Genomic DNA, 14,741 nt, shown 5'->3' on the forward strand with positions numbered 1-14,741 from the left:
TGTATGACAATGATCACTTTCACACTTGTGGGTAGCAGTTAAATAGCTTCTTATTTCAAGTCATGACATTTGCTCCAGCGACAATCGCTCCGATTGAAAATCTGCATGTTAAGCCAAACGCATAGCCTAACCTCCAAAACTAAATAAACTCTTATCCTTTCCTTTACATTTTTCTCAGCCTAAAACACAATCCTAACTCTAACCCTTTGTCCTCCGAGATATTAAGACCGAAGCAAATGTCGCCAAAGCAAATGTCGTGTCACCCTTCATTTCAAGCCATGAATGTAACTGATATGGATTCCCATGTGGAAAAAAAGTTGCACCATGAATATCCCACAGATGAACTGGATTTTTTTTTCAATAATTTAAATTTAAATGTATATACTGCATGATTAAAATAAATGTTGGACACTCATGTATTTGTGTATAAAACAAGATTTTACTGTCTTAATCCAGCCAGTATCAGCCATATATTTATAAGCTTCTATTTCTATTCAAAAAATGTTTTTATTCTATGCAAGGTATATTGGTAGCTCCTGTCCTGTTAAATTTGAAAGCAATGTTATTGTTAAGTGAACATTAAAGAACTATAAAGGTATTGAGAAAAGAATGAGAGAGAGAGAAAGGGAGACAGAGCAACAGAGAGACATAAACTGAGAGACAGAGAGGGGGGAAAGGAGAGCGAGACAGGAGATACAGATAGACAGACAGAGCGACAGAGACAAAAAAAAGAGAAAAGGAGAGAGACACAGAAACACAAGAGAGGAGAGAGCAACAAAGAGACAGAAAAGAAATAATAGAGAAAAAAGAGAAAGAGAGAGAGATACAGATATAGAAAGGATAACAGAGCAACAAATAGACAGAGACAGAAATGAAAAAGAAATGAGAGGGGGGGGGGAGAGAGAGAGATAAGTTCATGAAGTAGCATCCCGGAATGAAGCCCTAGAAACTTCTACATAGGATGAAATAGACCAATTACATCCACTGTGAACCCACATTCTAATCTTGTCTACATAAAAGCACCATTAGAAAACAAGGTGATTCAAGAGATGAAATGTGGATGATTTATAGCTTACTGGTTGGTTGTCTTGACCGACTTGTAATCAGAGATTATACTACTAGAGTCCAGTTGAAGGTTGTCCAGGTCTTCATCACTGACAAGCATGTGCTGTTCGGTGTTAGTTCCTGTCTCTACGCTATCTCCTTCCTGATAACGGCAAATGGATGAATGGAGGTTGGAGGAATAGAAGAGAAACAGATCAGCATATTGACACACAATTTATACTGCAAGGCTCATTGGAAAAAGAAATTGGAAAGAAATACCTACAATAAACATAAGTAAATGCTTCCTAATTCATAGAGATATCAGACTCAAGTTAATTGTCTTATTCACATACCATATTCTTTTCTTTGAGAATATGGTTGTACATACATCCACTCTTGACTTCCTGGATAAAGCATTTCAAATATATGTTTTTTAGGAAAAGTATACTCTTTGACAAATCAATCTGGAAAAGATTTTAATTACAATCACAGCAATTTGATAAGAAAGAGATCAGATTCTCAACAATCACAGCTGAACTTACTAATGCAAACTTGACTTAAGAAACAAACCAATGAAAAGAGAACAAAAACATGAATTAAAGAGAAATTCCAGTAGTTGCAGTAAACACTGATTTCATGAGAAAGTCTGTAAAACAAGGCTTAATTTTCAGTATATCATCGAGGATCTAGATCTGGTACAGTTACATTAACTCAACTTAGTGAAATCTTGAAATCTATGCTGAAAAATGTTCACACCAAAGATCCCCAACACAGATAAGCGTACGTGGGACAATGTATAATTATTGCTTAGAGTGTCGGGCCCGACGCTCTACCCGAATCCTGTGCTTATTTGTTGATTTCTCAGCAATTACACAATTTCTTCCAGAATCCTTTGGCACATGCGTTTTATTTATACAAAGAAAGAGACACTTTGGTGGTCATTTCATTGGATTCTGTACGAACTCATTTTGATATCGTTACCAAAACTAGCATTTACCTTTAAGATTAGCTGTCATGATTACTACTAAAATGCAACAATTTCAGTAGCTTGTAACAGACACACAGTAAAAATGCACTGCCTACTCTTTACATGAAATGCTGCCCATATGTATCGACGGACTGACTGACCTGTAAAGCCCACTGTCTCCTCCTATTGACAAGGTCTGTCTTAAGTTTGACAATCTCCTGTCTATGTTTCTCATTCTCTAGGTTGAGTACATCCACCTGGTTATTCAGGATCTTGACAGGGTTGTTCTCTTCATCATCACCCTCCAGGGTACGTCTCAAGTTCTCCATGTCTTTCTTCATTCTGTTGTTCTCCTCCTTCAGGTCATTGTTCTGCAAGGGCAAACCAAAAATTTGATTTCAGCACTTTTCTTTCGCATGACTATAAAGGAGGCAATACATCAAAGCTCTTTGGATCTAAAAGAATTGAAGAAAAAAAAACCTACAAAACATTCTCAAGGAATGCTTCCACTAACATTTGAATCTGCTTGTAAGTGATGCATGACTTTTGAATACACAAAACTGTCGACCGTTTCTTTTAATTGAAAAAAAAAATTTGAGCCAATCAGATGCAAGGATTTAAGTAGCTTATAATTATTTTCAATGAAAATCCTTGTTTCATGAAATCCTCCCTAGGGGAGCGTAGCATGAAGAGTTTCCTCTGTGATTTTCACTGACAAATTTGAAGTGAGCCAATCAGATGCAAGGATTTCAGTAACTTGTAACCTACCATGAGGTGGAGATGTTCAAGTTCATTCTCAATGGTGTTGGTCCTGTTGCGTCCATCCACATCCCTCTTCTCTAACTGGACTTCTAGTTTACTCTTCTCCTTCTCAAGATCTCTGCATCTCTGTTGAAGCTTGATGAAAACACTGATGTCCATGCTGGCTTTCTCTTCACCCTGCTCCTGCGATTGAATCAAATAACACAGATTTGAACCAGATCGAACTAGACTGGATCAGATTCAACCAGATTGAACCAAATTGGATCAGATTCAACCAGATTGTTTCAACAGGACTGAAGGGTGCACAATACTAGCTTTGGGAAGATGTAAATCTTGCTACATCTTTATGAAGAAAAATGCTTGGAAATAACACCCAGAGTGTAAGAAAATAAGAAAAGGCTAAATTCATGAATGAGGGAGAAAAGGAATCTTGCAAGAGAGGATCCTTTCAAGCAAACATATCTTATTGTTCATGAAACAAATGAATCAAACACCTTTTATCGCAACAATTTTTTTTAGCGGATTATTGTATTCAGCTAAAAAAAATTGGCACAACTTTTCATTTTATTTTATTTGGTAATGATAAAAGATTTAACATCTGAAATTTTCGAATGTGGTACTTTCCTCTAATGCATTAATGTATATACAACCATAAGAACCACTAATAAAGAGACTGGTCACATCACATATTTCTGGTTTCTATTTCGAACAATAAAATATGGATTTTATTCAGGAATTAGGAAAAGGCGAAACCATATGTCCTTTAACCTCCATACCAATTCAACGCCATGTGAACAAAACATCATGGTATGTGCATTTTATGGCAAAATAAAAAAAAATTTGGGTTTGGATTGAAGTATAGGAGAATAGCAAGCAACGATAAATTTGAAGCCATGCAAAAGATGACCAATAGAAAGACATCTAGAAATCACATTTCTATTACAACACAAGTTGAAGTAACAAAATAAGAGTATACAAGAGAAGAGGCACTTGAAAAGAGACAAACACCAAAGAGTAAACTGGCACATCTAAACCTTGGAGGGGCTAGCAGCAAGCTCACCATCCCCAATACATAGAAACTCACTTCAATCTCTACCTCCACATTTTCAGCATCCTCCGTGGTGGTGGTGGCCAGGGTGCCGTAACCCGACTCGGCGCCCTCGCTGCTGTCGGCTCGTACATGTCGTGGTACCATCCCACCGTTCATGTGAGCCGTAGGACTGTTCTCCATCGCCTGCATGTCCTCCTTGAGATTGTCGAAGCGTTGCTCCAGGCGGGTGTAGTCCTGGAGGAGCTTCTGGTGCCGTGATCGCTCATCTTCAAACTCTGCAATCAGATGCTCTTTGGTCTCCTCAACAGCTGTGTTGACTTGCACTGTAAAAAGGAAAGGAAAGATGTGTTGTTTAAAGTTTAGTAGGTAAAAAATTACTTTTCCTTTCCTGATCCGGGAATAATGTAATTCTTAAGTTTGATTGGGAGTTTTGGCTGTTGAAGAAATATTTCAACAAAGTTTCTTACAGTCCTGTGTTAAAACTTCTTTACAAAATACACTTTGCATATAGCATATACAGAAAAATGCATAGCAAATTCTGATCTGATATCACCAAAATTATTCCTTGCACAAATCGCTTAGGTCAAGGTGTAAACATCTCAAATGTAATAAAGAGTAAAGTATTTGATGATGAAAAAAAGTTGATTACTAATGACTTCATGCACACTATATGATTTTCTTTCAAGGGCCATCCTCTTAAAGAAAAGTTACAAGTTTGATTATTTTGCAATTTGATAATAATGACCGCAGAATCATTGAAATTGATTTGATTATCTATTGTCCACCTGTTCATTGGTAATTACCATTGGAAGCCAATAAGACCAGGGTTCAATATTGAGAAAGGTGTTCACTATAACACAATAGTTTGAATCTTCTGATAAATAAATAGCTACCATTTTTTTCTCAAGAATATTGAATTTTTCAAGTGATATACAACGTGGAAATGCCAACATTAAACATTTAAATAAAAAACAAATCCCAGGGACAAATAGAGTTGCATCTTGTAGACTGTCAAGACATCTAGAGACAAATTCTTAACATTAACAAGAGATTTTTTGGTCTTTACGAAGACAAACATTTAAAGAAAATTAACAACTTTCTTCTGTTGATCCCGCTTCCTTCGTTAAGAAACTTGAAATTCTTCAGGGTGGTGCTACCTTGGTAGCTCAGTATATAGGATTAGCTAAACCCCTTGGCTTTGAGCATATCCTAGGGAGGGGGAAGCCTAGGAAATCCCCTTCTTTCAGCACAGATTACCCCCCTACCATTAAAACCCCTTACACCCAACAGGCAGAGCTCCCACATCCAAGGTGGAGATAATTAGGGCAAGGAAAGATTTCTTGAAAGGGCTGCTGCAATCTTTGGGGTAATTAGAACACAGGAAGACATCTCATTCCATCGTAAAGGCAATAAGGAACGAGGACAGCTGAACGGCTTGATCTTGATCCCTAGAGTTTATTAGTCTAGACAGTCTTCAGCATTTCAATGGAGTGATCCATTCTTTCAAAATCATTCTAAGGTATTCAGAATTTCTCATATTAAATGGCAAATATAAATAAACTTTGGAATATTTGTGAATTTAAAAACAAGGTTTTTTTTATACTAAATAGGTTCATTATTGCGGATTGAAATAATCGCTAGACGGTATTCATTTGTCTCGCAATCTACTATGGTCAACAAGGAAATTCGTGATCACTCTCGCAAAAAGTGTTCACTGGCTTTCTAGGAAATTTGTGATCACTCTCGCAAAAAGTGTTCACTAGCTTACAAGTTCACGAGCTTTCGAGTGCCGCTGCAACTCTTTAACGAGTGACAAAGATTGTCCGATATCGTACTCTATTTATACTAATCTCCAAGACCGTACCCACAAGGTTTTTTTTAATATGGTTATTCTGTAATTGCATATGTTCAAACATGATGGAAATTTAAAAAAAAAGAAATAGTTTCCAAAACAAATGTACTAAGATATTCACAAAAGTCTTACGAATCCCAATCATTGATTTAAAGATTTTCTGCTGGTGATTAATATCCTCCTAACAATCGACTATCACCTCTTTTTGTACGAGATCTTAATGGATATCAATACCGCATGAGCACTTACAAAAGGCATTATTTCCTCTAGTCTTCCGTTGCCTCAACACTGTGTACAAGGCAACACAGATCGCACCTGGTCTCAGCATCACAAGCTAACAACCAACTAAACACAAAATACCCTTCTATACGCTAGGATTTCATGAGGTATCCTATGACTTTCCTTCCATATGCCTATTAATGTACGTTATAATGTTGTGAGTGGGATGTCTGTTTATTCATTCCAGCTGTATCAATGTGTTCCACATATTGGTGAATTCTTACGGGATTAGGTCCTTTATTTGAAATATCCGCACTCTTTGGGAAACAATGGAACAAGGAAATGCAAGACATTTATTGAGTGGTGTGTTGTGGATGGGATATGAATGTTTATACCCCTTTCATGAATGAATTCAAAGATGAGATCAAGTCCTCCTAATAGCAGCATTCAAATGATCCAGATTATTCTGGTCCTCCACCTTTCATGAATATAAATAATCCGTATCCAGTCCACTCCCACAAATTCATAAAAAGGGCTAAAACCACTGTAAAAATTTAAATTTCTTTTGCACAAGGGCTGCTTGAAATCCTTCAAGTGTTGAGAGATGTTAATGCACTATGATTAATGAGATGTATATGTTTTTTGACGGTGGCTGATTTCATTTATGGTGGCTATTTCCAGAGTTTTGGGGGCCAATAACCATAAGCCCCACTTATTTTTTTTTAATGGGTATAACATTGCAGTTGTGTACTCAGATCAGTATTATAGGGAAATTGTTTGTTCTTTTTTTATTATTCATGGGGACACCCCTTCCCCCCCACCTTATCAACAACAAAAAATTGAAAATGAATATGAGATGCTTACATTCAATACTCTCCTCCAATTCTTTCAGTTTATTCTCTTGTTCAACAAGGCTATCCTTCAGCTTATTGCTTTCTTCTTCATACTGCTGCTTCTCCTGAAAGAATTATTGAAAAAAGGGAAAATTTAACAACAAAAAGAAAAAAAAATGATGAATGAACAATCTGTAGATTAAAAGTTTCACTCAAATAAGTCCACAGAAATAAGAAACTAAGAGAAATGGATACCTAAAACTGGATAAAATGGATACATAATACTTTATAAAGGGTTCAATCATATGAAAAAGCAACAAAGTCATGGGTGAAATACATATATAATGAAACAGGCTTATAAACCAGATTCTCTGAAAGAATTATGAAGGATGAAAACAAAGACAGGAATAGATACAGTAATACAAGACTAAAGTGGAAGGCGAGAAATTCAAACCACATGAATCTAAGCAGACAGGGTGAGGCCATTGTTAGCTGTAAACTTATATACTACCCCTATTATGCTCAAATAGGTTCTCTACAACACAATAGTAAAAACAGGTTGGAAATGCATTGCAAAATATAATTAGGTATAATAAGACAACTACTTGTGTGGCATATGATTACTCCAAAGAAAGGAAATCCTATTAAGACTTTTTGTTTTAAACATATTTGACAGTTTTAACACCAGTAATTAGACTCTACTCAACTTCCATGGCTACTTATTAGCTAACTTTTTGGCAGTATTTCAGCACTATCAAATATTCACAAATTAACTACTGAAAAAATTCATTCCAAATATAGCACATCCTACAGAGTATCAATATTCAGTTTAGTACTTTACCACACCCTAAATAAGCAAAACACTTTGAACTTGACCTATATTTCAATATAAGGAATGGTTGCGGTGTAATAAGTATAAAAAGGGTGAAACACTTGTCCAATAACCCTATGACCTTAAAAAGTGCATGAATTAGCTTTGAGTTACATGATTTGCTGCAGATATCTTCGATAACAGCTGGAACTAAGGAAAATATCTCTGTGTATAAATAAAAACACAGATACAATTCAATCACTTTCAATTTCTTCTGTTAGATTAACCCTAAATAGAAGACGGGGGGGGGGGGGGCTAATTCAGCCCCCCCTTATGATCTCGGCCGTCGATCGCGCAATCGCGACGAAAATTGGCATGTGCATTACCCATGGCATTATCTACAAAACTATAATATCAAATTCTGCAAAAAATCTCATTGCTCATTAATTATGCTAATTTATGCGTAAAATCATAGTTAGCTCTAATTAATAATGCCCCTGAAATGCTAATTTTTGTTTCAGATACTCTAGATAGGCATCTGATCAAATTTATTTTTCAAAAATTTCAAAAAAACATTTATTTTCTTATGTATTCTATTGTTTTCTAAATTTCTTATATATTTCTTTGTTTTTTGACTTTTTGTTTTTTATTGTTTTTTCAATGGAATTGTCGGGGAGTTTATTTTGACCATTAACAAGATAAAATCAATTGATTTTAAGCAGTGAAAGGAAAAATAATGATATATTTATGAATTTTGGCTGAATACACAATTTGCATTGGATTTGTACACAAATTCACGTTTTTGAGTAATTTTGGGTCTGCATGCACTTACAAAATGTTGCGTAATTTCGGAACCGCGTACCCGGGGGTCACAATTTTGGTCTCAAAAATTGCGCGAGACTTGAAAGTAAAAAGTCAGTGAGCGACGCGGTCAAAAATTTTCGAGCGGCGGATTTATCGCGAAAAATTTCGAGGGGGGGCTGAATCAGGCCCCCCCAGTCTTTTTAGGGTTAAAAATGAAACTCTATCATGTTAATAGCTCATTCTGGAAATAAAAGCTAGGTATCTACCTTAAAAGAAAACTACTCCGGAAATCGTCAAAAATAACAAAATTAAAATGTTGCCATATTATTACAACTTAATATAACTGTCTTATACAAGTTAATGATTTGAATAAATAATACAAAGAAGCGTTAATCCTACCTCAGCTCTGGCTTTCATGACTGACTGAAGCTCCTCTTCTACCAGACCCTTCTCCGTCTGTGTCTCCTCCAGGAGTCTCCTCAGCTTCTCCAGCTCCGTCTCCTGGTCCGCCACGGTCTTATTGAGCTCCTTCGACTCGGCCTTGACCTTCTCCAAATCTCCAAGGTCATCCTTGAGCTTCAGCATGACCTGTTCCGTCTCCCGCAGACGCACGTTTTCTTTGTTCTGTGGAAGAGATTTCAAGTAAAGACATATTAAATTGACAGCCATGGTAACGGCAAGGAACCGTATCTCCCATTCACCGAGGGATAAAATGAGTGCTGTGCAGCAGATAGTAAGTAGGATCATCATTACAATGAAAACAAGATAAATGCAACCTCTAAATAAAAAAGGTTACATACAACCTGACAACGGATGTAGTTACATACAAGCATGTATCAATGCATCATTACCTGTAGAATTGTGCAGGTATCCGACAATGAATGATAAGAGATTGAGAAAACAAAAATATGCAGATTTCACAAGAGTGGCATGGAGTGGCATTAGGTAGAGTTCAGTCTAATACATGAGAGGTATGCTGAGGTTTATACCATATGTGCACCAAAACAATATTAACAGGGGATGACGGGGGTTGGAAACATAGGGGAGGGGATCGCAAATAAAACTGCTTTCCTTTTTTTTCACTTTCCCGAACATATATTTCAATTTGAAAAGAGATAACATTTTTGTTGTCCCCACAGTGATTTCGTGATTATTATACATTAAGTCCATTCATCACTATTGAAAAATGTTGGTTTTGAATTATGGTTTAATACTTGGGTATAAGATAATGATGGCATAACTGATGCATATAGCGATTTTTTGCTGCCTCATGCAGACCCCATTACAACTAGAACCAAGTACAAATTTAAAGCAATTATTCACATTTTACTTTAAGCATGATAATATTTGAATGAATAAGAATATCTTGACATTTTTGTTATCAAGCAGACATCACATACCATTTTATGAATGTAATCCATAGTCAAAGTATGAAGATATTCCATTTAAAAGAAAATCCAAACTTAATGACACCCACAGTAAAGGAACAACCAAAATCAATCTGCTAACCGTGACAAACTCCAAGCTCAATCACACGATTAAAAACTTCCATGAGAGAAAGTACAGGCCTGTATGTCTCTATCTGACTTCTTCAAAGTTTATAGTGGAGAAACTTCGCATTGTGCTGGATTGCCACAAAAAATATCCAGGCACGCTGATGTCTTTTTCAATTTCATAGCATATGGCGAGACACCGCAATCCACAAATGAAGGCAACGATGCCACATACAGAGACTCTTGAGAATTTCGAGTCAGTATCAAACAAAAACCCTCTCCTATAAATGCCCAAAGTGTAGAGTTATGGCTGAAATTCACATTTCTTCACTCTCGCATGTGCTTCAGTGTAGCTTTCAGCTATGTCTCACTGCGGTTTAGCTTTTCAATCTCCAATTTCAGGTGGGTAATGCAACCAAAAAAAAGGAGAAAGCCTTTAGTGTATTGAGTGACGATCCTCCCACATCCACCCTGTTAATCTGTTAGACTATACTGTAAAAGAGACATACAACGAGCTACAAGTAGGACAGAATATTTAATACAACTTGTGAATGGGTACCTAACTTGAGGGGTCAGTAGCAGAAGTGAAGACAGAGGACACACGGCGTGACGATATTCCGTGATCCTCTCCTCTTTCAATGATTGCGTAGACAAGGTATTTTGGGAGCAGGGTGGGATAGAGGGAATATGAGCGAGGAAAATAAGATTTTGTTTCGCTTCCTATTTTGTATGGTCTGGAGTTTGCTTTCGTTGGTGGAAATTTGCCAAGTCCTTTTTAAAAACTCTAAAATAGATTAATTATTTCCCTAATGAAAGGATGCATAAGGATGCTCAAAGACCAATAGAAAAGAAAGGACAAGTGAAGCAGGAATGGTGGTATGAAAGTGGATATAGACACAGGGGTAGAAACTTAACATCAGCCTCTTTAAAAACTGTAGTAAAATGTGAAGTAAAGTGAATATATCATGGAGAGGAATCACAAGAGAATTTTTGATCATGAGTTCATGACATCATCCCAACATGAATGTTACCCTGATAACCTTGGTGGCTTTTGTGATTCTGAAGCCTAATCAGTCTGGTTTAAATGCTTGACTATGGGGATTAACTATGATCAACTCAGTTGGGAAATGCAATTCCTCTTCAAAGTAAACCTTGCATCAGTATCTTTCCAGTACAATGGCAAAGAGGTTATAAAGAAAACAAAAGAAATATATCTATTCATGCGATGTGAAAACTTCTTTGTTAATAATCGTCAAGATTAAAATCAGGAAGCTTAAAGTATTACCTTCACAGGACTTTGGAATTAATTTTCCTTTGATACTATTACAACTGAAACAATGAAGCCTGTTGATGATATGATTGTTATTTGCTATTTTTTTTCATTCATGTTTCCATCATTGTGATCAATAGCCATGATACTGCTTTTAACATCGTTGATATAATCATAATTCTTTAATTTAAAATACTAATGTAATGACCTTCTTAGCAGTGGTTACAACTTAACATTACACTTAAAGTTTGTAATGTCTGTTGATATGGCTAGATTACTTTTCAGGACTAACATTGGCAGAGTTGTAAACTTACTATCCAGCAGCAAGATGGATATAATTAATGAGACAATATAAGAACAACTTAATAATCGACATAAAATAGAACACTGATAAAGATGATTGTTAAGTGTGAAAGGTTCTTATCAAAAGAGGAAAGTGGATTAAAGGCCAGACAAAAAAGAGGTGAAAATGGAAAGGAGAGGGAAGTTTTGGATAGGAAAACAGAAGGTTATATTCAAATGGGAAGGGTAGCAAGGTGGAGGGGGGTAAGGAGGAGAAGGGATAAAGTGAAGGGGGTAAGAAAGGAGGATGTAACCTAACAGGAAAGTAGTAAAAATAGGTCAAAACAAAATGTCATGTAGCAGATAGAGTAAGAGGGGGGGGGGGGGGGGAGAAGGGGGGCTGGGTAAGTATAGACAGGGGGAGTATAGATTCGAATGGGGGGATGGTAGCTGAGAGAAGGAAAATTGGTGAAGGGAGTGGAAAGTGCATTAGGTACGAGGAACATGGGGTGGGGGAAAGTTAAGAGGTACACTTTCAGGAAAGAGGGTGAAAACCAAAAGATAGATAAAGAGAGGAACAAAGGAAGGAGAAGAGGTGAAGGGGAATGGGAAGCCTGGAATTACATGAGGGGAGGGACAGGGGAGGTTTTAAGGAAAGATGATGAGGAAGGGGTACACTTTCAGCAAAGAGGATGAAAGTCCAACAGGAGAGGAACAGAGGGAAGAGAAGATGTGAAGAGGAATGGGAAGAGGGGGAGTATGTAAGGAAAGGGACAGGGGAGGTGTAAGGAAAGAAGATGAGGAAGGGGTACACTTTCAGCAAACAGGGGTTAAACTTAAACAGGAGAGGAACATGGACAGGAAGGAGTGACTACTAAAAGTCAAGACCATGTACGGGGAGGTGATGAAGTATGGCAAGATTGATAGAGGTGTCAATGGCCAGGACATAACATCCGAAGCAGTCTCTTTGTAGGGCAGTGACTAAAGGTGAATATCATTTAGAGTCTAGCCAAGCAATATATGAACGCAAAGTAAATTGTCCAAAAACAGGTACACCATACCTAATTCCTTTGCTAGGTATTATGTGCATGTGTTTTTCTTTCACCAATCCTGCCCATTCCAATCTCTATTCTGACCATTGTTTGTAACCCTAAATAAAATTTCATACAGCCAACATTAAATTTCAGGGAAAAGTCATAAGGAAAGAGATATTTTTCTGATTACTGGCAGATTTTATCAGCTTAAATCTGTTAATAAACCTTTTAGTGAAAAAAGAAAAAAGTAGGACCATTACAAACTACTTAACAAAATACTTTAGGAAGGTTAAAGAAAAGAATGTTTAAAAAAACATGTGATTTGTCAGTATAGTCAATAAATCCTTCTTTTGCCTGAAACCCACTCACTCAGCCTTCTGTTCTTTGTCAGTTTTATTTTGTTTGATAGCCATAATTCAATGAATCAAAGTCTAAAATCTAAAGCATTTCAAAAGACAATGTTCTCGTACTTGAACAGGATACAACATGGGAAACTCATTAATTAATCAAATAAGCTTTATATTCAAAGATAAAATCATTGATAAGAGGGAGCAGTGTGGTACATTTCAAAGTCATCAGAAAGCTCCCTTTATGCCCAAAATTTTGAAAGTTCAATGGTTTGGTTCATTATTGAATCTCCAAAAGTCAAGACTATGAGGTGAAACTAGAAGGATCATATTACAAACTATATGATTCATGACCTATCTTCTATCTCTTTAATCTAACTTACACTTGTAACCCAAAACACAGATTTTATCCCCCATCATACGATTTGCACTTTCGGTAGAGAAAAAATATGAAAAATTGTGATTTCCTTGCATTATTCATCTATAGGAAGTATCTCTCAACAAGTGTAAGAAAGAGGAAACACTTGGAAAATATATCCTCTCGACTTACATCACTAAGCATTTCTTTCTCTGAACAAGTGTTTTGCCAAAAAGGCCAGGGGGGAGTTCATTTTTATCTCCGATTACCTTGGAGAAATGGAAATGGTGTTTACTACACATCCCATAGAATAGTAAAGAAGAAACCAAGCATTTATAGGAAGAGAGATTGGGAAAGAGGATAATGGGGGAAGTAAACATTCAATATCACCATCTGACCAATCTTCTTGTACTTGTAATGCAAGGCCTAATAAACAACCACCTCAACCATATTATTGTTTTGCTGGTTTGTTTGGATTTTTTTTGGGGGGGAGTTGTTGTATTTTTTCCTAATTATAGTACTCTACAGTAATTAAAATAGCTATTCCTACACTTGACCACTCTCTAAATGGGTTTCTTGTACGATGCAAATGTCAGTATCTTTAGCTTAGAAATAAAGAGTATATTGACTGTTTTTTGGTGGAACGCTCCCAAAGGAGTGCATATTCTACATAAAATTTACACAGCCTAGGATCTAATGACCAAGGTAAAAAGATGTATGTAAGGTGCTAGGTGTTATCATTCTGACATGATAAGCGGTATATAAAAGCAAAATATCGTCAAAACGAATAGCATTTAAAGGAATGTATTCTTGCCAGGAAGCCATTACCCTTACCTGGGTCAGTTGTGGCAATGCAATGAAGTAATACGTTGCCAAAAGAACTGTAGGTGCTTTGGCAGGGATATGTGTGTCATCTGGTTTATAACCCCTTTCTCATCCCCCTAGCAGGATTACACTTTGAATGAATGGTCAAGTTCTGTCACTCTGACCAGACAAACTTTTATCATCCAAGAGGCCCATTTTAAGGAATAATCAGAGTCACTATATCACCGGCACCAGGTAGATCTAGTGAAATCAAATACTGAGCACCTTGCATCTCCTTCCTTCCTCAACTTTCCTCCAGCCCTGTCACTTCCCACTTTCCATTCCCCTTCACCCTTCAATCTCTCAAGTACCCCCCCCCCCCACCATGCCCATTCCAATCTACTCACCTGCCTATCCATACCCAGCCCCCCTTCTCCCCACCACTTACTCCGTCTGCCTCATAACATTTGTTTTGACCCACTTTTAACTATTCTTCCATGAGGTTACTTCTCCTTTCTTACTCCTTTCACTTTATCCCTTCCCATTACCTGGCAGGTGTTTCACAAAGCTGTTTGTATAAAGATATGAATGACTTTACCCATGACTGGTCATCATTTCTTGTGCTATATGATCCCTATGTAAGTTATTGTCTTGGCACCAGAGAACATATTGCAGTCATGTGTAAATTCATACATAACTTAACAGGTTTATGAAACACCTATCAGCAGTATGAATTCAAATTTACAAAATTGAAGGCATTTATTAGTAGTCACATTTATCTATCTGCCAATGATCAACCATTACCATACA

General features: G+C 36.8%; 1 protein-coding gene across 7 annotated transcripts in view; it reads right to left on the reverse strand.

Annotated features, from left to right (window-relative positions):
• Nucleotides 1–14,741, reverse strand: part of LOC121411309 (unconventional myosin-Va-like) — a 125,223-nt gene that overhangs the window by 20,885 nt on the left and 89,597 nt on the right. For all 7 annotated transcript variants that reach the window (XM_041603963.1, XM_041603961.1, XM_041603962.1 and 4 more), the window contains 6 exons: nucleotides 8,743–8,967; nucleotides 6,760–6,853; nucleotides 3,858–4,147; nucleotides 2,780–2,956; nucleotides 2,173–2,382; nucleotides 1,077–1,207 (listed from right to left, as the gene is read on the reverse strand). In XM_041603963.1, the coding sequence (XP_041459897.1) occupies nucleotides 1,077–1,207; nucleotides 2,173–2,382; nucleotides 2,780–2,956; nucleotides 3,858–4,147; nucleotides 6,760–6,853; nucleotides 8,743–8,967 (1,127 nt within the window). The remainder of the gene's footprint in view (nucleotides 1–1,076; nucleotides 1,208–2,172; nucleotides 2,383–2,779; nucleotides 2,957–3,857; nucleotides 4,148–6,759; nucleotides 6,854–8,742; nucleotides 8,968–14,741) is intronic.

This window comes from Lytechinus variegatus, chromosome 3 (assembly GCF_018143015.1).
Source record: "Lytechinus variegatus isolate NC3 chromosome 3, Lvar_3.0, whole genome shotgun sequence".
NCBI classification, from domain to species: domain Eukaryota; kingdom Metazoa; phylum Echinodermata; class Echinoidea; order Temnopleuroida; family Toxopneustidae; genus Lytechinus; species Lytechinus variegatus.